This window comes from Palaemon carinicauda, chromosome 27, assembly GCF_036898095.1.
Source record: "Palaemon carinicauda isolate YSFRI2023 chromosome 27, ASM3689809v2, whole genome shotgun sequence".
Classification (NCBI taxonomy): Eukaryota; Metazoa; Arthropoda; class Malacostraca; order Decapoda; family Palaemonidae; genus Palaemon; species Palaemon carinicauda.
This window is the reverse complement of record NC_090751.1, coordinates 45,721,055-45,747,610: the sequence shown is the minus strand read 5'-3', so window position 1 is coordinate 45,747,610 and position 26,556 is coordinate 45,721,055. Positions and strand designations below refer to the sequence as shown.

Here is a 26,556-nt window from a genome sequence, read left to right as displayed (position 1 = left end):
AAACACAGTCTGGGGTGGCCAGGAAAATGTTAATCAGAATTATTATACGGGTTACAATTATTCCAATGTATAATATAAATTTACTGTTAAAAAGGTTAACTTTCAACAAATATTGAAAACATTCAGTACATCAATAACCTCCATTTACGACAAATACAACATCAAGCAATAAGTGTTTTGTATGTAACTGCAGTTTACTCTAGTTACCAAATATACATACAAATATACATATACACATCCACACATACATAAAGTTATAGACATAAAACATATATTGTTACGCACACGCACTCACACACGTGTATGTACATTCACACAATTACGCACATCTCAAAAGCATCAACATTATAAACTTTAAAACTTGAATCATGGCTTTCTAATCAAAGGTGACCCTTGAGCAACAAAATGGAAAACCAGAAGCCTCTACGGAAAACTACTCAATAAAGTTCGTTACATAAATCAAATAAATAAAACGACAACACTGATATTGTAAGCAGGGGGACACACAGCCAGCCATGCATTTTATAAACATTAAGCAATTCTGGCTCTAACAAAGCTACAACTGCTATCTATAAGTCAGGTGAAGACTACAGCAATGGTACAGAGAGAGAGAGAGAGAGAGAGAGAGAGAGAGAGATAGTCAGGTAGATATATATATATATATATATATACATATATATATACACATATATATGTATATAACATATATATATATATATATATATTTACATCTATATATATATATATATATATATGTATATAACACACACACAATATATATATATATATATATATGTATGTATGAAATAGTTATGGGTTGCAGAGAGAGAGAGAGAGAGAGAGAGAGAGAGAGAAGACCACAGGCATCTACAGGGTGGTCCATGATACCTTTTCTTTTTAAGTTGGAAGAACGTGCAAAATTTAGGGCCTTGTGTAAACTCCTTCAGCTGTCGTTGTTCCTATATCAATGGATACAATTTGTAAAAATATACCCATGACCATATCCATCAGATTATTTGAACATTTGAGGAAATACAGGATTAATTTGAGCATTCAAGAAATATAATAAATCACAATATTTCCCATCTAAACATAAAATCTTATCATAAATATGGAGTTCAAAATATGCAGTTTTAGGTATATGCATTTTAAAAAAATATGCAGTTTTAAATATAATGACAAATGCACCTGGTGCTAATTTGCATTTAAAAGAAACCATAGACAAATCACGCAAATCGATATAGGAACGACTTTGACTAAGAGGAGTCTGAATTTCAGTTTTTGAAAAAGTAAAGATTTACGTCATTAGAATATATGTTTTAAAAGAAAGAAGAACCCGATGGCAAGTTGTTAAGGAGTTACGAGATTTTTCAGCCATCAACATATCTGTCACAGACTCAGACAAGGCTGTACAGCATATTTAAAAAAGGAAACGCAACCTTCAGGTCTTACATGGTTTACTGAGTGAGTTGCATGAGTAGAATTGCAAGACGTTAAATTGCTAAATGCATAAGGGTTATATAAAAAGGGTATAGGGTTTAAGATCTTTATTTAGAGCAAAATATTGTAAATTATAGATCTCCACATCTCCTTGAAATAATATGAGCAGTTGTAAAAACTGGGTGCATAGATTCATATCAGGTCTTAAATTACTTATTTAAAAGGCGCATTAACTTGTTAAGAATTGTAGTTAACATACAAGAGGTTATATCACCATAACTGTTGAGATAATATATATAAAAATATGAGCAAATCTAATTTTACGGTGGAATATGCTAAGAAAAGCACAAATATGTATCCATGATTTCATTATGTTACACTATTTAGAACTAAGCTTAGCCGAGTAAAACACAATGAAGGTCCTTATATTTTTCCCTATAACTTACAAAAATATAGAGACAATTCATTCTGCGACTGAGAGATCTACTACATGTACATAGTCATACCAACATTGCTGTTGACTCTGCTAAGGATCTTAATAATAACGCCTTAAGATAGAATCAATTGGAATGATTACAAGACCGCTCCGCAGGCAATAAAGGAAGAGCGAAGATGTACAGAACTCAGACCTTTCGAAAAAGTAGATTATAGTATTTCTTTTATGAAGTGTTTTTAAGGTTCGTTTAATTCAGGGGTTAAGTAACAATAGCTCATTGCATCAAGACAGCCATGAAAAGTTTCATAAAAGGCAAAAGTAAATATATAAACATAAACAATACCAAAATAATAATAAAAAAGGAAATTATTTCTTTTAACCATCTTCCTAAATATATCATGGATGAAAACCATTTATTTCCTTGATAGTTTCTGAACAAATTCATTTCATGAAATAATAAACCTTTATAGAGCATTCTGCTACCATGACATGATCAATTTATCAAACCTTAGCTTTAATTTCACTTATTATGAAAATATGCTATACAAAAACACTAGTCATTAAACAAACGTACACTATGTTATTTCAGGTTTATCTTTCAAGTTTTTTTTTAAATATAACAAAATGATAGTGGTCAATTCAATTGTCTACATGATGAAGCCCATTCCTTCCAACATATTCAACAATTAAAACAAATTCAAAGCAAAGAAACAAATACATAAGCGCCTGCATCATCGAATTACCCCATCATACATTTATGGTTATTCGATACATGGCAAGTGGTTCAACAGCAAAAATTGGCAATTAAAAAAAAAAAAATTCTCAACGGTTTTGAGAATAAGTTGACATTCTATTTGCCTTTTCTGGAATATCTGCACATTGGGAAACTCTCTATCACGTCTACATAAAAGGCTTCAATAACTTAACTTCTAATCATTGCTATTGTTATAGAAACAGATGCATACAGACCAATGGGAGGAAAAGATTTTAAAAAATCACTTAACTAAATCTGAATGGGTAAGGATCAGTTTAGAAAAGACGAAACGAAGACCCAACTGCAACTGATGCAAAAGGATTATTCTTTAACCATTTTATCTTTTCGCCTTATTTCTATCGTTAACATTAAAATAACGATAGGAATTGTGACAGTTTATATACAAAAGAGGTAAAAACGGACAACAAAAATATATGCAATACATTTATTCATGTGTGAATATTTTTTTCCCTACTCGTTAATTTTCCTAAAAACAATATTTTTATTTCCAATTTCGGAGAACAGTTTGAAAGATTTTATTTCCTCCTCCAGTATGAACAAGAGAAAAGTTTTAATTTGATTATTATGACTAATTTTTTCTTGTACATTCGAGTCTATAAATTAATCTGACTTTTAGTAAAGAGTAAAAATCACGAAGCATTCTTGATTCTATACCGAATACATCTACGATTCTTCATACAAATAATTCTAAATTCTAAGCAATAGCCTCAAAAACTACTAAACGACCAGTATCTCCAAGAACCATATTGATACGATTTAGTTCGTATCAAATAAGTGATTAAGCCCTATACTGTATATGAATTATTATTTGTTAAATATGTGGGCAAATGCCTAATTAATCACGAAGGAAAAATGACAATCCATAATACTTATGGAAAGAAATGATAGCTTTTCTATCATTTATGAGAGAGAGAGAGAGAGAGAGAGAGAGAGAGAGAGAGAGAGAGAGATTCTTTCCATTTCAATTACAGTCTTAAAGCAAAATGACGTCTTTGAAGGCCAAAAACCTGAGAAAAGAATATCAGAGGACATTTTTCGAAAAGTTAATTGTCTCCTTTTCATTTCTCTTCAAATGAAAAGTCGTTCGTAAATGCCTCCTCGGAATCAAGCTCGCTCTCTCGGTCCCAAATGGTAACATCAAACCATTCTGCAAAATCCCCCGTGAATGGGTTAGAACTTAGAACAACAAAGTCAACTGGCAAAGACAAAAATCACGGGAACCACATCCCACCTATGAAACCTTTCGGGACAGGAAGTAAGTATGAGAAACGGTTCTCGTTATCTCTAAAGATAAGATAAGATTTTGCGGAGGATTTAAAATCTCTTTCTTTTTTTTCTCTCTTGTCTTAAGGCGTCTTCCGTGAGTGAAGACCCCCATAAGACTGAGACAAGATGGCCAAAGTCTTGAGCCTCTGTACATTACAGTGAGATATTAGTCATAAACCTCTAACGCCGCCTTTTAGGAAGGGTGGAAAGTACTTCCAAGAGTTAGGAAAAGAAAACTCATCTTTTCTATTGCTGTTAATTCGTTTCTTAATAATGAAACTGTATAACAAGAATAAAATCTGATAAGAAATGGATCAAGTTTTATCAGTATGCGTGTATATATATATATATATATATATATATATAAATCATTTCATAGACATGTAGTCTTGGATTCATTTAAGTTGAGTTTATCAAAATTTATGGTGGGATAACTACATTGAAATATTGTAAGGGTTTTAATGTCAAATCTATAAAGGATATCATAGATTTTTTCCTTTCAGGAATATTGTGTCTTTCAAGATGTGAATTATTTTATCACAGTCACATAAGTGAAATTTACGTTGAATAGAGACTACTCAAAGTCAGGTGAATTCAATTCATAAGAACTCTTACAATTAGAAAATCAAAGATTATTGAATCTCAACAAGAAAACGAGTTAGTTTCCATTTACTGAATGTATTACAAGATTCAATATTCATATTAATTAATAATACTGATAAACGGATCTCACAGATACAGTATTTTTACATTTTAATTATTCTGATCATCGTATGGATTGAAATATATCTTATTTACGGTGTTTTGTGCCAATGTCGTTAAAATGATAGATATGTTAGGATTTAACATATATTCTAATAAGCAGAAATCAGATTTTAAATCGGGGTTCTCATAAACTGATTATTTATGTTCATTACGTAACTTATGACATTCAAGGAAAGTTTAGAATATAATTCTAATTATTATATTTCGTCTGGTTTATGGTTGTAATATATGGTTTACACGCTTATCTTTGGTATTTTGTCAATTATTTAGATTTCATAAAGGCTCTACTTTTTACCTATTTATCACTTGGGTCCGTGATTCTTTAGCGTGGCTGTGTTCATACACACACATACAAATATATATATATATATATATATATATATACATATATATATATATATATATATATATACACTTACACACATATAGCTTTCCAAATAATCCCTTTCGAGTATGGAGCCAAAGAAAAAACAAGAGTAATACCAGACAATAATTGATATTCACTGTGTAGAATGAAATTTTAGATATCTGAAATCTTATATCACTAATTCATCAATCACATAACTATTCAGTTTACTAAACCAAGTTTGTTTAAGAACCGAAGTTGATTATAATCTTTCATGAATATAGTTTTAGTAATCTGGCTCTCCATGTTCTGACAACCATTACCAGAAGGTGCCAGGTGGTAGAGCCATTACGTTTTTGATACAGAGAATGACGACATGGTGTGTCCAAATTGGCCCTGATTTTTCAGAGGCAGTCGTTTAGGATGCCATGATCATTTGGGGACGAAGTAAAGCAATCTATTAGAGGATGAAAATCCCAGTTCTCTTGCCATTCCAGATTATAAATGTGATCTTAGGAATGGCTTACTCAGCTTTCGATTCTTCTTATAGCAAACATGGCCTATAATCTTGCCAAGAGGCTTAATAAAAATCAAAACCTTACCTGTCCTCTTTGAGAACGTGTGAGTGATAAATATGTGCAATAAAATGGTAGATCAAACGAAGACAGAATAGAAGCCTCAGTAACTTGCCACTTAATCTGTTCATCTGACCTAAATGGCTTTCAATTTAGCATGCCACTGAAAGCTGAATTTTATGGTTTGTTTCAAATACCGAAAATTATTGGTTCAGTTAAATATCGGAACTGCATAATCAGCCAGCCTTAATACTTTTAAGAGAAAGTGGTTTATAAAGCTACTTTTCTTTCCAATATTATCCTTTTGAAATATGGTTCTCCAGTCTTGCTAGATTTTATGTTTCTCGAACACTGCGAACAGGATTCTCGTGAATGGTTATTCATTTTCCTTCCTTAGGCATCAGCTTGTTTTATCAATAGGAAGTATTGACTTACAATTGGGACCTTTTCAGTGTTTTACTGTCAGTCATTATTAGCATAGGATACCACTAAGAATTTTTAGTATCATCCTAGTATGTATCCTAAAAAGAATCTATTTCTGAAATATTCTTGAGTTCCTTTGGTAAAAATAATTAAGAATGTTCAGAAATCATTCTTTCACATGACTCTAAGTGTATTTTGATTGCCATATTATGACTATTATTTCAGAAAACAGTTTTTCACTTGCTTCAATGCACGAACAGTTCATCCTTTGGATGAAAATGAACCACGAATGGTAATTTCCAACACTAAATTGTTAGTATGATAAATCCTCTGAAAGAAGTTCTTCCATAAAAGTTAAATCTACATACTTATAGCCCATCTGGTGAAATGAACAGAATTTATGAAATTTACGCTAAAATCAAAGAACTGGAACACTTTCAAACAGTCACTGGTTCTCCGTAAACTTCTCTTCAGAAAAGTCCGTGGATTGTCTATTTACTATCGATAAATTTCTCTTTAGAGAAATTCCTGGCAATGTTAACTTCGTAAATGATCAAGTGGCTTTGTTCTGATGTTGGCTATGTAAATGCCTTTGTGGGAGGTGATCTACAAATGGTCTTTAAAACATGACTGCTTGTGTTTAGATCCCTTATTAAAGATTAATATAAAAACAGTGTTGCTTTTTATCAAATATACTTCATTGTAGATGGCTATCGAAATAGGAGTTTAACCGAGATACTTTTAACGTTTTATGTATATCAAGTAAAAAATCCACAGGATAAAGTCCTTGTGCCATAAGGAAAACGAGCAAGGTCTTTCAGAGTTATACTCTGTGGATTATATATATCAAAACCTGGCTTTTCATACTTGTCATTTTTAAATACACATATAATGAGTGAAATATCGAGAACAGTTTAAAAGAACTATCTTTTAAATAAAAAATATTTAGTCTCTGACCCATTAAATGCTTTTCATATCATTGTTACCAAAGGAAAGGTTCCTTGTAAGGTGCATGGAAATTCGATATTTATTCATTTCGAATGTTAAGTTTTAACCTCAACTGGCCCCCATATTGGGTAAATGGGAGAGAGGTAATAAAAGGTTCTCGTTACCAAAAAGAATATAGAACCTGACAGAAGAAAAATCGGAATGGGAAGACGGAGTTGACACAAATTTGAGCACAGCCAGGCTTCCGAGGTACCAAAAAAAATCACAGAATGAATAATTACGTAGGGGAAATTTAGGAAATTCTAAACCACACCACCATTATTAGGATTATATTTTTAGCTCTTTCTTCTTAAGAGAAACGCTAGACGAGGGACGAACGAAAGAAGGAGATAGGCCTTATATTTTCGTTCGTTGTCCCGATTTTATTTCCGTCTAAGGTCTTAGAGACGAGATTAAAGTTGGCTTTTGTCTTAGGGTAAAGTTCGGAATCTTGAAGGAGATATGCGTAATTGGATCACTGTGCGTCAGACTTGTGGAAATATAACGTATATGAATTATGTATATTAAAGTTTTGTTCAGCACTGAGGAGTTTCTAATAAAGTTCTGTCACGGCAATAAAACAAGAGAGCATATAAATTCTTCTCTGATGCAAGAAACTTGTCGAGAAAGAATAGAAAATCAGATGGAAAATAACTTGACTTGTTTTTCATGTGAATTTTCAAACAACCTATAATGGTAAAAAGAAAAACCAGAATAATGTGTACATATTTGGTGTATACATATATAGATAGAAATAATTGTGAAAAAATACTGCTCCTATTTGATATATCATTCTCTTGAAATAAGAAAACCAGGAAAAAGAAATAAAATAATCATATCTACGCAACATCATAACTTTTAAGAAAAACTTATTTTTGTATACGGTCAGAAAATAAGAGAGGAAAAGAAAAAATAAGAAAAAGGAAACGTAAAGAACATTGTATCATAAATATCACGAAGCCTAAATCCAGAGCCTTTGGAAGGCAGAGTGATAGGAAGGCCAGCCAGGGTTGAGTGTGATATGACATCCATTTAAGATATGCAGATGAACGTAATCTCACTTAACTTGAGTCGCTTCTGATAGAATCTCCAATACAAGTCTCTTATTCCCCCGGGAGGAATATATTTATTTTCTTTTCTTGGGAAGACCTATCTTTTCATTCTGGGGCAAATTGTATAAATGTTCCCTTCAATAAATGTCTTGGATATGGAACCAAAGTACATGTCTCTCAATCATGATTATGAATATTTGGTCTTGTTTAAGATTAAACTATATTGCCTATGAACTCTTCCTTTCTACCATTTTTATAACCCTTATCATTTATTACCTTCATATTCATAGAAACTCATTATTCATGGCCTTTATGTCCATAGAAACTTTCGTCATTTACTGACTTCATATCCCCCAAAACTTTCAATATTTATTGCATTCCTTTATATTTACTGAAACTTTCTTTGTTTTCGTCGTAGTTATAACATGTTAACATTAAACATTAGAAAAAATATATTTTGTCAATTGTGCCGAACAAAATTGTCTTTCAAGGTGAAACGTCGAATAAGAACACCATTATCATTGTAGCATGTTGTCATCCTTGACAATTTTATTAATGATAAAATAGCATTAAGGTGAACTACACAAATTATTATATATCATTTCTAGATAGAACAGCCACCGGGCTTATGGAGACTTGTTCTACTTTTGAAGCACTTTGTTTCCCTAGTATGAAGGTACATTTTAGCCTATCCTACTTCTTTGCTTTTATCTTTTTTAAGTGATTATGCATATACTGATTAATCTGTGTATTTGAAGCAAATATTTGGTCTTTAATTGTTATTTGAAATTGGAAATTTAATGTTTTTCTATCCCGTCCAATCTCTTCCTGTTCATTCTATTCCTTCTGGCATTCTAATTTTGTTATGTTTTGTAGAAAATTCCAGTCCCTTCTGTTTGTTTAATAGGAGAGAACGTTTATCATATTGCTAATACCAATGACAATAATAATAAATCGTTTTTAAAAGCATTTTATGCATACAAATGGATATTTTCGTTATATCTGAATGCCTTCATCTTTAGGAATACTTTTAAAATTTGAATGGACTTCAATTAACTTGTATACCTAGATATTTATTATCTTCAAATATTCATCATCTTTAGAGTATAAACGTAGAGAGAGAGAGAGACAGGATTAGTAATCCTCTTATCATGTTTTTTTTTTTTTTTTATAGATTTTAATGTAGAATAAGGGTATATGGTAATGATGATCATTTCGTTTTAAAACTTCCAAGAGACCACATTCTTTAAGAGCATTTTGTGCTCTGGAGAGGGTATGTACTTAAAAAATGCCTTCTGTTCTGCATCAGTTCGACTATGTGAAACAATGTTCATTATGCAAATGAATGATTTACATGTTTATCTTCATATGAAAAGCCGAAATGATACATATGTGAAACATGTAGAGAAAGTTTGTCGACAAAATTAATGATAAAAAAACCCCTTTCCATCAAGTTTTCCTCAGATAATGGAACAAATAAATTCTTTGACTAAATAGATCCTTGCCTGCCATGTTATTGAATATTGGTTGTTGGAACAATAAAATAAGATAGAGGAAAAGAGAACTAGAAGAGACATTTTGGTTCACAAGTCAACGTTGTAAGTATTATCTCGTCTTTCATTAAGATACAATTTATAGATACTGGTCATAGCGATTAAATCTTGTTTCAAATAAGGATACATGAAGAATTCTATTATGGATTATGTTATATATATAGACATATCTAAATAAAAACTGTCTTGAAATACATTTCTTTTACATCGTTTCCCTAGAATTTTTTTGAGAAAGTTCAATATTTAGTATTCCTATGAAAGAAATAAAATGTTCTTTGGGAAAAACAAACAAGATAAAATGGTCGTCTTATGCTTCAGTTGCAGCTGGGGCATCTTTTTAACTTTCAATATTGGGTTTCATTACCGATCTAACTAGGAAAAAATGTTTTCTATTTTATCAAAATATTAATATATATACATACACATTGCAGGCTTCAGGTTAGTATCAGAGGTTTATTAAAATGGAATAAAGTAAGCAGACTATCGGGGAAAAGAAAAATAAATAACTTCAAATCATATCGACTACAATACAATATTCAAGTTACTGAAGCCATGTCAGATATGAAAAAAAAAAAAAAAATACATGAAAGTATAGAAATCTGGCTGGCATGCATCTATTGCTCTAACCTCTACTCTTTGGGCCTGCCTATACTTCTTTATTCAAAGTTCTATCAATTTGATTTTTTAATCTTTGAGAGTAATTTTTTATCTTTGAACACTGTCATATTATCCAATGCTAAAAGCTATAAAAGTAATTGAGTTTTCTGAGGTTGAAACATAATTGTAAAACATAATATACCTTTGACAGTCGCCCAGTCAATGGATTGGGAAGCTTCGAAGAAGGCCGAGGCACCACCATAAACCTCCTTCTCGGATTCCTTCACAGCAGATTTAGGCACATAAAATGTCTTGCCGTTAATAACGACAACGTTGCAATCAAGTTCTCTCAACTTTTGTCGAATTTCAATAATGCTACATCCTTCAAAGCTCTCGGCTATAGGAACCAGAGGTTCATCCTCACCACAGACATCCAAGACAGAGTTCCTATTGTCAATGGAATCATGCGCTCTGGTATCCTTCAGCGCAGGCCTTCTCTCCTTCACATCCACTACTGTCCTCACGCCTAATTGGTCCTTGTCCCCGGTATTAGGACTTTTCTTAGGCGCGGTGCTCGAGTCCCCTGGGGCAGCATCCGAAAACCTCACCGACCTGTTCAAGTCAACTTTCTTCTCCTCGTTTTCTAGCAACCGACGTGTTTCAGAGTTTTCGTCTACGAGCGACGTTTTCACACCACTATTCGATATTCTCACTTCTAACGAGCGTCTATGCCTAGGCTTAGGTGGGGGACAAGGAGGCGTTCGGTAAAATTTATGGGGACGCACGATCTCATATTGTCTCTCAGAATCCGTGGCGGACACTATACTGAGTTGGTCAGGAGCTTTGACCTTGAGCAAATTATCACTACCTTGAGACAGGACGGAGCATCTTCCATCTTCACCAGACACCTGTATCCGGGGAACATCTTCCTGTGCAATCGAACCATAATGATTTCGATTTCTATACCTGGGCTCGTCAGGGAAGGGTCTAAAATCTATCTCATAAGGTCTTAAAATAGGTCTAGGCTTATAATCTTCTACAGATTTAATGGGAGCCCGATTACTTGAGGGAGGTATGACGAATTGCACCTTATCATCCTTCTCGTCAGCGTCGAGGCTCCCTACCCGGGCCAGTATCTTTTCTCCAATAGGTTCAACGTACATGTAGGCCTGGCGGGCCTTGCCACTGACGGCCTGCACCACTTCATTCTTCTCGATCTCCTCGATCACTCCACTCACTTCCTCGACAAATTTACTCTGTTTAATGCGTCCTACCGGCTTCTCGATAACGATGGCCGCCTTTTGCACCGTCGCCTTCGCCGTTTGGACCAAGGCCCCATGTTCCAACTCGTCCAGTTCAGAGTCGAAGCGATTGATAAACGACCCTCCCTTTGTCTCAAGTGCTGAGTAGGCATTTCGGGCCGCGGTAAACACAGAGGAGTGAGCCAGGCGGCTACGGGAGCCACCATCATCATATTCACCGCCACAATTGCTGGGACCAGCGGCCACACCCTCGCCGCCATGCTCTCCTCCGACGTCGAGACTCGAGGCCTTGAGAAGGGGCGGGGGTTTGGCGGTCCGTTGCTGGGCGGAGGTGCGAATGTCACACACCTTGGCACTGCCCGTCAGGCTACTACTCCGCCGATGGGACATGACGACCTTTGCTGGGCCATCGCTCTCAACGCGGCACGGCCACCACTCCTTCTACAGCAGTTAATAAGGGACTACGAGCACCGAGACCCATTCAACGCCATCATCCTCACAGGCCACCTTCGGAGTTATTATTATGCTCATTTAACAAACACACACAACAACATAGTATAAAAAAACAAATCCAACCGTCTCCTTCCGCGGCGCTATAACACTCCGCAGACTAGAGAGAGTACAACCTGTAACTTACAGAAAAAGAAAACGGTTAAGCAAAACATACAAGACCTCACTGTATTTTCAGGTGTTTTGCTGTACACAAAGAATATGTTTTGTTACAATCAAGACGCAAATGAAACCATAAATAGTAATCAATAGTCTCCGTAAAAAGGAGTGTTCACCCGCTGTGTCACTTGTCTACACGGTGTACAGATAGCAACTGACACCTGGGTCAAGGAGACAGCGAGGCGCATAGAATGTAGGTATCCAGGTAGGTAGAAGTGCGAGTCGCATAAAATCAACACGGCATACTTATGGATCACGCTACAGTACATACTAATGTGTCCTGCAAATGGCTTCCTTACTTACGTTTCAACCACTCTTTACCCCCAGCAACTTCTCAGCAAGTCTTAGAACCCTTTACTTCCTATTAAATATTCTTAATTAGGCTCACCATCATGACGGTTATGAACACTCAGTACACACACAGCAATTACAAACACCAATCACAAGTCATCACCTGGAATTTGCATTCATACTAAGATTTATGCAACACTAGAAATTCAAGCAATGGCATTTTCCACGGTTCCTAATATATCAATTCCTTTTACACTACTTAAATATAATGTGTTTCAGACCAAACCATTTGAATCTTATGGGTTTTATATTTTCCTTATTTTTTTTTCCACCATCCTAAATTTTCTCACAATTCTCGATTGTGATAAAAATCAAGAGCTAACGAAACTTTTTTTTTTTTAACTGAAAATAATTTCAGTACCATTGTTAACATTAAAGATGCTAACGATCGTCTATTACTATGTCATTTTGTACACCACGATTAAAAGCTTCCATTACCGAAGAAATTACGGTCTGGAATCAGTCACACCTTTTATATGTACACGTATGCATTTCAGTACGCCAGGGAACACACAAGAGAGATTTCACACACACACACACACACACACACACACACACACACACACATATATATATATATATATATATATATATATATATATATATATATATATATATATATATATATATATGTGTGTGTGTGCACGCGCTCGCGCATGTGTGTGTACTTGCAGATTATATTGCTAGATAGATAATTATCGTAGTCTACTGACCAATTTGAAAAATAGATCTTTCTCTAAAAAAAAAAATATCCGTGATATGAATTCGACTCAATACTGTACCTTAATAAATAAAAAACGAGTTGCACTGCAGTGGTTCCTACTGTATACCAAAGGTGAAAAGAAGTGTATGTCCGCATGACATTAATCTATTAATTTCTTTTTTAGAAAAATAATGAGACATGGCACCCTTCTTGGAATTCCTTCCTATTTATCATATCGAATATTATTGCTGGCTTTATCGTCTATGAGAACTTGAAATTAGTCACTGGATTAAACCTCACCTTAATATAAACTCTACTCATAAATCTAATTTATATATTCTTACTTTTTCATCTTTTATTATTTGATTATCATCCTGCTCTCCTTATGGAAATATTTAGAAAATTACAATAAAATCACCGGTCTAAACAAACATAGCCTCAACTTTATCATTTTTGTTCGGATTCATCTCTTCGTTGAATAAAAGTTAACCACCAGAAAACAGAGATGCAACAGAGCAAACAAAAGCTAATACCTGATGTTGTAGAGATCGATATCAATTCACGGAATAAAACAAACAAAGCAATTTCTGATGTTGCTCATAAACATGAAAAATGACGACAAAAATCTGAAAGCCATTACTGCAGACAGAAATTGACCCAGAAACGTTTTTGAGATCAAGAAAAAAAGGTTGGGAAGTAGAATATACAAATAAATAAAAATGGTATAATCTGGTGTTGTGTAAAACTCTGTTCAGTTATTTCGTTTCCGACTCTCGTCACTCAATGGCTGCTTCCCTTGGCCCGAGGCCCTCCCACTTGCTTCCTCCCTCTTCACTTGGCTTTACGTGACTGAATAATATTTGTTTGTTTCTCTAAACGACTTCTATAACTCGTCCGGCTCATCATTAAGCAAGATGAAATGGAAAGAAAAACTAAATGACCGAGGAATTCTTACTTGGAACGAAGAAAAGTATAATTGTGAGAGATAAAACAATGAAAATCAAAAGCGATGGGACTCCTAGAATACGTTATATCAAGCAATCATTCTGTTATCTCATTCTCCAGTTGCATTCAAGACATATTGTGACCTGCTGCTGCTTAACCAGACACCCAAGGACTGGAGCATATTTAAAACTAAAAATGGTAGAGAGTTTATCCAACAAAGAACGCTTAGCGAAAAATGCATGTCAAGCTCTGTGTATTATGGGTCACGCTCTCTACCAATCAGTTACATTACACCATTCCTGATGCCATTAGACTAAAAGATACTTTTTAAGGCCTCGTGCTCCAGGCTACTCCTCTCAAATCAGTTTGAAACTTGAAGTTTTCGTTAACGTGAAGGTATGAGTTGGATCTCGTTATGTAGCCCAGACGAATAAAAATTGATTGGCAATAGAAAATAATCCCTAATCTTTCATAGTGTTTCTTCATCAGTTAACATGGACGAACTACTGCTACCTATAAACAGCCAATACTCACAAGCCTAAACCTGGCCCTCCCTTTCATGTAGCCTTAAGGACTTACAGTTTCCTGATACCTGATAACATTAAAACTAGAACAAGGTTAAATAGGAGTAAAAACGACCGAAAGCTTATTTACAGATTCTTTTGCTCAAAAGTTACTGAAGTGGGACCGCGTCAGCAAATCGGATAACTGATCGAACTCAGCCGCTGTTGAATTTGATCGGGAAGTTCCTTATTTAACTGTTCCTCAGAGGGTCTTAAAAGACGAACAGAAGTAGTTCAACTCTTTAGAGGGACTCTTGAGGGAAAACAGTTCTTGGAAAACCTTTAAAATTACTCCTTTATCGTCACCAATATCAGCCATTTTTGTATTCAAAGCGAATAAAGTGGCTCAGAAAATCTCCACAAAGAGAGAGAGAGAGAGAGAGAGAGAGAGAGAGAGAGAGAGAGAGAGAGAGAGAGAGAGAGAGAGAGAGAGAGAAGGATACATTATCTATGACCAAAAGTCCAAACACATAGGGCAGGAGTCTGTTCAGAATCGTAAATGTTGCGATTATGTGTTGATATTAAGTGAAAATATCGATAGGAACATTGAAGGGACAATACTAGACATATATAATGGACGCTGAAATACGATTTTTCTATATAATAAAGAATTCTAATTGATTTTACAAAAAAAAATAGTGTAACTATAAAATATGATTCACCAAAATACCAGCCAAAGATTTTACACCCTGTATCTACGCATTTGTTCAAAATATCTGGAGCAATGGCCAGGAAAGTTCCCCACTGTTAGTCCATCTCAAATAAACTGTTGGGTTAAAAATGTGTCTCCAATGAGAGGTATTGCTAACATCAACTCTGTCCCCCTATCTGGCATTTACAAAATGAATAATGCTATCTATCATACGTTTGTAATCATACAATGGAGTAAAAGGGGGGAAGTCCATCTCTCCTGCAAGTCTCTCGAACTGACTGAAAGGAGAGAGAGAGAGAGAGAGAGAGAGGAGAGAGAGAGAGAGAGAGAGAGAGAGAGAGAGAGAGAGAGAGAGAGGTGGAGATAAAGCTGAAATCAGTGTCATACATATAATTACTATCATAAGCAGATTATCACACATCAACAAGTCTTTGTGTCCAAACGTCTCTTGGAAATAAAAGTCAAGACCCTTAATGAAAGATATACACAATACTGCTATGTCAATCACAAATTTAATGTAAAAAAGAATCATGATCAAATTGTCAGTTCGATGGATCACTCGATAAATATTACAGTAAAATGTTCAGAAATGTTAACTTTATTTTTAAAGAATGACTAAACTAAATTTGCAAAACTGCTTGAAGTGGGAATTATGGAAGAGTGTTGTACGTGCTTTACATTTAATGATATATTGCTGTTTGATCTTATCATCTTATAAAACGACAGTATCAAGCTAAATTGCTTATTCTAAGTTAGAAAAAAATATTTTTGAATAAAAATAAGATCGTGCCATTAATAACGCAATGCCCTCTTGTATTATAAACCAATTAAAATTCAATGTTCTTTAAGCAGACAAAACCTCTTTTTTTTTTCTTTACCAAATCTGTGATACAAACAGTGATCGAGTGTGGTACAACTGACGTTTTCCACTATCATTAAAAAGAGAGACAAATGAAGATTTGTGAAATGGAGGTGCACAAGAGACCCATATGTAAAATTTGAGGCTTTTAATTTTCTCGTTTCATAATCTTCACGGCAGCCTAGGATCTCCATTAATTGCAACACTTTCAGTGCAATTCAAGGCTTGAAAAACGACGTCGTAAGTAGACCAGTGTTATGGTCTATTCGTGCGAAGTTCGTCAACCCACGGCAGGTTTTATAGGATTTCCCTGGGCCAGCTAATGAGACAAAAGGTAGACCTCGCAATTCCTCCCAAGTCGCAAATAAAAGCCTTTGAATGTGCCGGTCTACCGTATGCATGAAATAGTTGCCGGCTTAGTAAATTAGGAACTTTCATGACATTCATTATATTGTCGTGCACGGTGTTGATGAAAAATGCACTGGAGCACGACATTGCATAACCTCTGCAGGGTAGTCTGCCCCACGTTAGGGGTAGGGGAATATGCACATCAAAAAGGATTCTATGGGATTCCATTAGCCTGATCACTTGTTTTGTAGTGTGAAAATATGAAAGATAATGGATTTTTTTCGTTATATATATATATATATATATATATATATATATATATATATATATATATGTATACATATATATATAAATAATTATATATAATATATATATGTATATATATATTTCCTCTCTCTCTCTCTCTCTCTCTCTCTCTCTCTCTCTCTCTCTCTCTCTCTCTCTCTCTCTCTCTCTCTCTCTCTCTCTCTCTCTCTCTCTCTCTCTCTCTCTCTCTCTGTCTCTCTCTCTCTCTCTCTCTCTCTCTCTCTCTCTCTCTCTCTCTCTCTCTCTCTCTCTCAATCTTGAATCTAAAGCTAGGTAAATAATTGCATATGAAGTTACAACAATTCAAGAATTCATACTTTTAGAGTCATATATTTTACGAATGAAATTATATATTCTTCGATATTACTACATCGTTTCTTTCACGACACATTATACTTATCGATAAAAAAAAAAAAAATCTTCCAGGCACCCATTCATTTACAATTATATTCTTTACGGGATGGTGTGTTATAACACCATGGCGGCATAAACAGATAATTAGTTTCACATAATTATGAGAATGTACGATGTCATAACTATGCAAGAGTGATGTTGAGATGCCGTAGATAAGAATGAATTGGCGATTTTTCACGCTCCAATATACCACAACCAGCAAAATAAATAGATCCTGATCCATGCGAGTATTCGCACTATCTGACACACTCCAAGACCAAAAATGCTGTTAGTCTGCTGTGAACCCAAGACCACATCTTTTTTGGGGGAAAGCTATCACTGACTAGAAAATCACAACTTAGTTTGTAGATGCGTAATCATTGTTGTCATCATAAAAATATTATTATTAATATAATTATTATTAATGTTGTTATTATTATCATTATCAATTGCGTTTTATTAGTATCAGCAGTTAATAGTGCAATCAATCCTTATTATTGCGAGATCTGGTCCTGCATGATATAAAACAAAGGAGACGTATTGGAAGACAATCATAAATCATTAACTGAACTTGGGACGTCATGTCATGTACCTAGTCATGTTTTATATTGGTAACCTTATGAACAATATATACATACATACACACACACACACACACACACACACACATATATATATATATATATTTACAGAGAGAGGAGAGAGAGAGAGAGAGAGAGAGAGAGAGAGAGAGGAGAGAGAGAGAGAGAGAGAGAGGAGAGAGAGAGAGAGAGAGAGGTAATTGAAAATTATACTTGGTTTATGCTGTAGCAATGAGAATCAACTTGAAGAAATGACCAAACCACACGCCAACGCAAGGCCTTTTATATTTCATGTCGTGCCGGTTGGTTGACTGGATAATTTTGTGCTGCACAGAGCGAGCTTCTAGAAGATTTTGACTGCCGTTAAGGGAATTCGAATTCGACTAGTATATACCAAAATCAAATGCACATTACAATAGAAATAAAAACCATGGAGTGCATGAAATTATGATGTGATACTGAAATAAGCGAATTGCAATAGAGAAATGTTGCAATATCATGAAACAGAAATTCACTAAATTACGAGTGTCAAATTAACATGTTTTTAGACTGAGGAGTCAAAGGAATGATACCTTTTGACAGATGGCGGCAATGAGTTCAAGGCGCTATGAACTGTTATGAGATTAAAGCGCTAAAATATCAAAGGGTTACGGAGTTGCATGGAGGTCTTCCAGCCTGACAGTGAAAATTAATCCGCTTATGGAATGAAGGGATTAAATCACGGAGGATTTATAGTATTAAGGTCTTGTAAAGTTAGGCCTGCAATCAATGTGTAGCAACATAGTGTTGTGAAATTAATGCAGTGAAGATGTAATACCAAAGTATGTGAGAAAAAGGATAGAGAATCTTCAAAGATAAACATATCATGAAGTTAAATGGTTTCAGTAGTTAAAGGTAATAAGAATAAAGGGAAGAGTTACTAAAGCAACGACTAATTCTTCTTCATTCAGGGGGTTAACTACTGTACTGTAATTGTTCAGTGGCTACTATCCTCTAGGTAAGGATAGAAAGAGAGACTTTAGCTATGGCAAGTAGCTCTTCTCCGAGGACATACCAAATTTAAAGCGTTTTTCTCTGGTTTTGAGTAGTGCTATAACTTCTGTCCCATGCTCTTTGGTTAAGAGTTCTCTTGCTTGAGGGTGCACCCAAGCATGCAATTATATTTGTTTTCTTAGTTCCTTTCCTCATTGGGCTATTATCTCAGTTGGAGTCCTTGGGCTTATAGTATCCTGCTTTTACAACTAGGGTTATAGCTTAGATAATGATAATGATAATAAAAATAATAATAATAATAACAATAATAATAATAAAAATAATATTAATAGTTATAATAGTAAACAGCAAATTGCTTTGGTATCCGATACTATACAATGAGGAGTAAACTACAAGTTATACCAGTAAAGAGAATGGCCAATAGCACTCACAAGTCGTCAGGCAAAAGAATGACATAAATGAAGGTTGGAAACTGAGAAGGTGTAAACATAAGGTTCATAGAACGATAAACCCTTATTTTAAATGTTCATCAATAAAGTACAGCATACATGGTATAAGATCAAGTTGCCATGTGTAGGCTGGCAACCTTATAACAAATGTTCTCAAATTTTAGATTGGGGCTCTGTCTATATCTTATGACCTTCCACATTTTTAGATTGCAGTTTTCTATTAGTTATTTTTGCAAAATAGTTTTCTCTATTTTCTAGCAAAAATTTTTTATCTTTAAATATGAGCTTTCCATTCCCAAGATGGTTGTTAGCCGTGTGTAAGACCGTTTGGTTTTCTGCATAAGAATGTATGCACTTTATGATACAAAAATGGTGTGCATTTTAAAATGATATACTGGAGTTTCTAGAACATGGAAAAGTTGAGAGCGAAACTTGATGTAAGAGTAAAGTTTTAAACAAATAATGCGTCATAACAGTGAAATGTTACCAACTTCCGTGTTGGGAAAACTAGTAATACTGATATTGTTATAGTTTTTGGTAAAATGAGTTTCAGTGAATTATAAGAGCCAAGTTTGTTTGAAAATTATTATGAAATAAGGATTCAAGAATATTAATGCAGAATATCTAAATACTAAAGTGATTTCATAATTAGCGTTTTTTAAACAACGATGTCAAAATGGCTAAGGTTAACAGAAAGATAATCGACTGAATGTGACGAAATTACCAAGATTTGAGAGATTATGATCTCATATATATATATATATATATATATGCAGAAGATCCACAGGGAAAATGAAAATACGAAATATACGCTTAAGTCCTGACTAGTTTCGTGATACTTCTTCGTATTTCGTATTTTCATTTTCCCTGTGGCTCTTCTGCATCTGAGCATCACGTTTTCCTGTGATTTTTACGCATATATATATATATATATATATATATATATATATATATATATATATATATATATATATATATATATATATATATATATATATATATATATATATATATATTCGACTGAAATCAATTAATTCTTAATAACAAATTAGGTATTAAAAATAATCAAGGGGTCGTTAGCATTACGATTTTAAACAATATTTCGCAGAAGCTGATGCGTAATTCATCATCATCATCAGTCGTAAGTCCCGTAACTAGTCCACTGCAAGACAAAGGCATCAGAAATGTCCTTCCACTTGCGTCTGTTAATGGCCAAATCTATAACCACAAATTTTCTTAGCTCACCAATAAATCCCCTTCTCTTCCTTCCCCTGCTTCTTTTGCAGTCTCTAGGACCTAACCTGTTATTCTTAATATCCCTCTATTATGTCATTCTCATTATATACCCTGCACATAGGCATTTGTTTTTCTTACATCTTTTAGACTATACTCTAGTTTGCTCTCGTATCCATGTTGCTTTATTTCTGGGTCTTAGTGTTATTCCCATAATTAATCTTTCAATGGCTCTCCGAGTTGTAACTAGCTTATGTTCTAAAGCTTTAGTAAGGCTCCAAGTTGATATTGTAGGACCATCTGATTAAATACTTTTCTTTCTAGAGAAAATGACATTTTACTATTCAGAATCTAATTTTGTTTAACAAAAGCTCTCCATCCATACTTATGCTTCTTTTATTTTAGGTCTCATGTCCTGGACAAACACTGTCTGGACTAAGTACGGATATTCATTAACAATCTCAAGAGGTTCGTTCATAACCCTTAAACACTGTCTTTGAATCTTCATTGAACATTTTACTCATATTCATGTTCAGTCGTATATTTCTGTTTTCTCTTTTCAAATTTGTTATCATCTTTTGCAATTCCTTCCATGATCAATTAAATAGAACTAGGTCATCTGCAAATCTTAAGTTGTTGAGGTATTCCCCATTCATGTTAATTCCTATATTTTCACAATTTAAATGCTTAAAAACTGCTTGTAGGCACACTGTGAATGATTTAGGAGAGATGAGGGTTTCCTGACTTACTTCTTTTTCAATCAGAATTTTCTCACTAGCTTTATATAGTTTTAGGATTGCTGTACTTCAACTCACCTTAAATATTTGTTTCACATATTACGTGAACGATGCGTGCTTTAATAATGTTCTACGTTCTACCCTATCATCAACCTAACTTAAACATAACTACAAAACACCTTCCATAATGTACCCTCCTTCGGGCATTACATTCGTGTATCCTAAATAAAGATTTCCCAATATATTTGACTCCTATGTCAAGGGCAATTTTACTTATGAAAGATTATGATTTAAACTACCCAAACTATAACATATTTCTAATGGATATACTGCCAGTTTCTTAAGATCTGTAACCAGGCTGATTTGTTTCAATTTCTCCCATTACAACATTATATCGCCAGCCGACAAGACCCATAGTTTTCCATTTAGAAATCAAAATATCAAGTTTTATTTTTCCTTAAACACGGTAATGATAATAAGCTGTCATTGATTATGTGAACTAATATCAAAGAAAGGATTGCTTTTATATTTCTTCGTACTATGCCTAGGCTTCAAAACCATGAATTTTGAATCTCTTTAATCCATATGCAGAGAATATTATTTCCAGAGTTACGCAGTGTTAAGAAAACTCAACAACATCTTGTACGCGATTTGTAAAGACATCAGAGGTCAAAACAGCCTCCTTCTTAGCATGTATCCTACTGCTCTAGATTATCTAAATATATGAAGATAAAATGAGGGATAATAACTGAAAATATTTTCTTAATACCTCCAGCAACACAAGGTGACGCTGCCTGGAGGGAAAAAAAAAAAAAAAAAAAAAAAAAAAACTCATACAAAGTTTCCCTGATAATTTTGAATATTTTCTTCGCCAGATGTTTCGACACGACTGTATTTTTCGCCCCAACGAAAGATACAACAAATTAAATTTGTTAGGGGAAACTGATTGTTAAAGTTATAATTACGCTTCAGAAGGGAGGGCAGAAGCGACCGTTATTTTTCATGATGTTTATAAAAATATCCAGTTCATATTTTAACCCGTCCTTTCCCCTTTTAATTTTCTTGTAAGTGGATTATCGGTTATTATTAAGATTAATATCATTAAAGTGTGTATATTTAAGGATGGCCCCATATAATTTTCTGACTACTGTTGGCGTAATATACCAATGAACGATAATTTGTTTATTTGCATCAATTAGCTTAACTATACGACATTTATCAAACCTGTTGCTAAACAAAGCATTAGAATAAGAAAGTTTCAAAGGCGTAAAGAAAAAGTGACTAGAAAAAATTGCGTGATGGCTGTCGTAAATAAAACTAAAAAATGATAAACGTAGAACGTGTAGTTGTTAGCCCTTGAAAGGTCAACGACAGTACAAGAAAATTTCTAAGATAAGTCAAAGTAAGTAATTATGGTCTCTGTGAATCCTAAGATTTCGCAATATCAAGAACGGAACCATTTTCCCCAGAAAAGGACAAGAGAAATTGGCTCTGATAAAGATTTCAACCAAATTCCACATGACATTTCGCGTCTTTCGAGTTAAACAAGCTTGATTAACATCACATCACTTTTCCATGGATAATGGAATGATTTAGTTGGTTTTTTCCTCAATTTCTTGAAAACCAAATAATTCTGATAATTTCAAATAAAATGTCTACCATTTGTTATCTTCAAGCAATTCCCGGATAGAAAAGTCTCTCCATTTGCAAGCAGAATTATAAGATATTGCAACTTCTGAGAATACTATATATCTTAACTCCAAATACAAAAGAGCTCGGAAATTCCAAGAATTTCTCCTTGCTATGACAAAGAAAATGAAAAATTAACCATAAATTATTAACAACTATTCTTCTTCATTATTTTCCTTTCTCCCGACTCACATTCGCTCATTTACTCTCATATATCACATCTCCCAGCTAAAGACAAGACAGAATCCACAGTTCAAGATGACAATTAACATAAGAAGAGCGCACCAAGACTTCCCATCCCCACACCTTAATTCAGTTACGTCGTAATGCAAGAGAGAGAGAGAGAGAGAGAGAGAGAGAGAGAGAGAGAGAGAGAGAGACTCCCATTCTTGAAGGAACCTGGGACTCGAGAGACGATAGAAATGGTTTCTATTGATCCCTGAAGGATCTCCTGCCCGGGAAGCACACTACCTAGAACAACCATTGCAATGAACTCATTCATTCACAGGACATCTCAAAGGTGACTTTGAACTTCATTGGGTTTTTAATCTTCGTAATGGGATCTTCTTCCATTAATCTCACCTAGACTAAGGAGTGAATATATATATATATATATATATATATATATATATATATATATATATATATATATATATATATACAGTATATGCATACATACATACATACATACATACATACATACATACATCTTACTCCATACGTGAACATTCATACTGGAAAAGCAACATAGTACATAAAAAGTAAATATACATGTTAATGTCCGATAACTTTTATAATCTTCTATCTTATGTATTTATCACGAAACTAAAAATACTCCTATACAAAATTATGCATGTTTAACAAATTCTATTAATGTAGAATGTATAAATCCCCATACGCATTATATTCGGGAGTTGCTGATGCATTCATTTATTTTCGGATATATCAATTCAAACAATACATCTCCCTTTAACTGCATATCAAAATTTAATAAAGTGTACATGTCATGTAACCTAAACATTTTGTTTTGGTAGTTAAAAACTCGACAAAAATAACTTGATACCTCTATACTTCAATTTCAAAATATTTAAAATCAAAACCTCTATTTTGGAAATACCTAAACAGATGAAATTTATCCTATACAATCCTATGGCTTTGATATGTAGTATCTTGATAGGTTAAAGAATTGGTTGAATGGGTTTTTGTCAGTTGTAAAGAGTCTGGAACTTTTATTATATTCATCATGTACAAATCCAGGGTACGCAGGAAATGAACAAGGAAAACGAAAAGAAAAGTAAAGGTTTCGAAAGAAAGTCTTACTCAGATCACAAGGGAGTCGTATGTGGAATTGCATGAAACAAACCTGATTTTTAAAAAGTAACCTAATAAATAATTTATCAAAATGTATTGCTTTATGCTGTAGGTTAAAATAACCGATTTGAATGGTTGAATTTCAATTGGTGAGCATCTCTATATTTCATTTATCAATTTTTAATATACAATCCAGGAAACGAACTAGAAAATGTTAAAAAAGGGAATGATTTTGAAACTCCCAAAAATCTTATATTTTTTGCCTTATACACAGAAAAGTTGGTACTGAAATAATTAAAAATTAAAAGAAATTAAAACGATAGCCTGCATTAACGACAGGTAAAATTGATAGATCGTAAATATAGTAACAACAAACAAACCAACATATAATCAACATTCAAACGAACTTTACACTGGAACGTAAAGGCCCTTATGTACCACAATTGAATTACCTTCCAAAGCAATTTGTTTCAAAATAACCTTCATAAACTGCAATATGTAATGAATGATACTCGTGATAGGAAAGCTAGTAATACAGCCCGTTGGACGATAATTGATTTGAAGAAGAGCAAACGTCAAGAGTCCTCGACCAGGAACAGTTCGATATTGAAACAACAAGTATTTCATCAGCTTGTGCGTCCCTCGGGAACCTGGAGTGGGAGTCTTTCACAAGTATTACCCGCAAAGCAAATGCAATAAAAGCCTCGAGCCAGGGAACAAAGGGCCATTCATAAATGAATGAACCGCCGTCACACTTTGATGTTTTCATTCATCGGTTCACAATATCGGCTAGGTAACAACAGAGCTTAATCATCGTCGAATGTGCAACGTACGCGTTGCTGACATTTGCAGCAATAAATATAATTACTAATGCTGAGTGCAATGATAATTATACATGACGTGCATTGGTAAAAGATATCTAGGAACAGTAGAGAGTTTACGTTATCATAAATATAAAGGGATGAACTGTGGTTAAATACATGGAAGCGTTAATTGTTCATAAAGGCTAAATGACATGTTCTCTATCGTTTTGCCATGCCTAGGCCCTCATCTAAACACTTGAAGTATTACACTACATTTAACAATAAGAATAAAATATTCTCTATTACATAATTACATAGCTATTAAATCAAGTATTTCTTATTCCATATTTATCTTTTCGTTCTATCAAACTATAACCTGTTATGCTATGTTTAAAAATAGTCACCTATGACACTCTAGAGAGGGATAATAAATGTAACCTGCTTTATCTTTTCAAAGCTCACAGGTTTCCGGGAAAAGCTTATACTACCTAACGCCTACTTTTGTAAATATAAGTGATATATATCAAAATGGATCAACTGAGGTCAAGAATGTAGAAACTCGAGTAACTCTAAAATTTATTGGATCACCAGAGATTTTAAAGTGTCAAAATAATTACATTTCAAAAATAATGAAAAAAAATTCTTAAACATCTATAAAAAAAAATTAATGTTAGGCTAACAATGAAAACCCAACCATCTTTATTTTTATTTTCAACAAAATATAAAATAGTCGAGCAAAAATCAACGGGCATTTTCATTAAAACGTCAATTTCTATTAATAAACGATTTTTTTTTCAATACAAGTATTCCTTTAGGTGACCTATTTCTATATCTAGACAATCATTACTTAAATCCTAATACTTTTCAATAACATTTAAATTGAAGCTTTGAAGTTATCAGGTCATAAAAGGACACCAGTCTCTAAAGTTGGTAAACGACAGTAATTTTCTGCAGCTAATAATAGTTCCGTTATCCAATATAATAATTCATAACATTAAATATAAAAAAAAACTTATAATATAGGTCTGTTATAATGAGGTTAGCTTGAACATCAAGAGAGATGCTTATTTGTATATATCTAAGATGATGGGGACTATGTAGCAACATCTTGCTTAAATGTCTGAATTATCACAAAGTCTTATTTTTTATACTATAACGTTGAGAGAAGATAGCAATCTAAATACTTCTTACAAGTCACTTATACCTTTTTTGTAATGGTAATAACCATTCCAGGTTGAATGGGGAAAAGACCACTATTCCCTAATTCTCTTTCCTATAAAATAAATTCCACTAACTGAAATTTATGGATGTTTCTAACGAAACTCAGAGCGACCCTCTACAGCTATAGATAGCATGTGATTACTGTCCAACACAAAGACGTCTTAGTCTTTGTTATTCAAAATTACACGTTTTATGTATATCTAAAATTTCCAATACGGCTTCTATTATACAAACAATTCATTATGAGTTTAATTGTCAGTTTTATTTTCATTA

General features: G+C 33.7%; 1 protein-coding gene across 1 annotated transcript in view; it reads right to left on the bottom strand.

Moving 5' to 3' along the window:
* LOC137620888 (sodium channel protein 60E-like) overlaps positions 1 to 26,556 on the bottom strand; it is a 196,810-nt gene that overhangs the window by 21,831 nt on the left and 148,423 nt on the right. Inside the window, exon 19 of the mRNA XM_068351333.1 lies at positions 10,418 to 11,918. Within this exon, the coding sequence (XP_068207434.1) occupies positions 10,418 to 11,918 (1,501 nt within the window). The remainder of the gene's footprint in view (positions 1 to 10,417; positions 11,919 to 26,556) is intronic.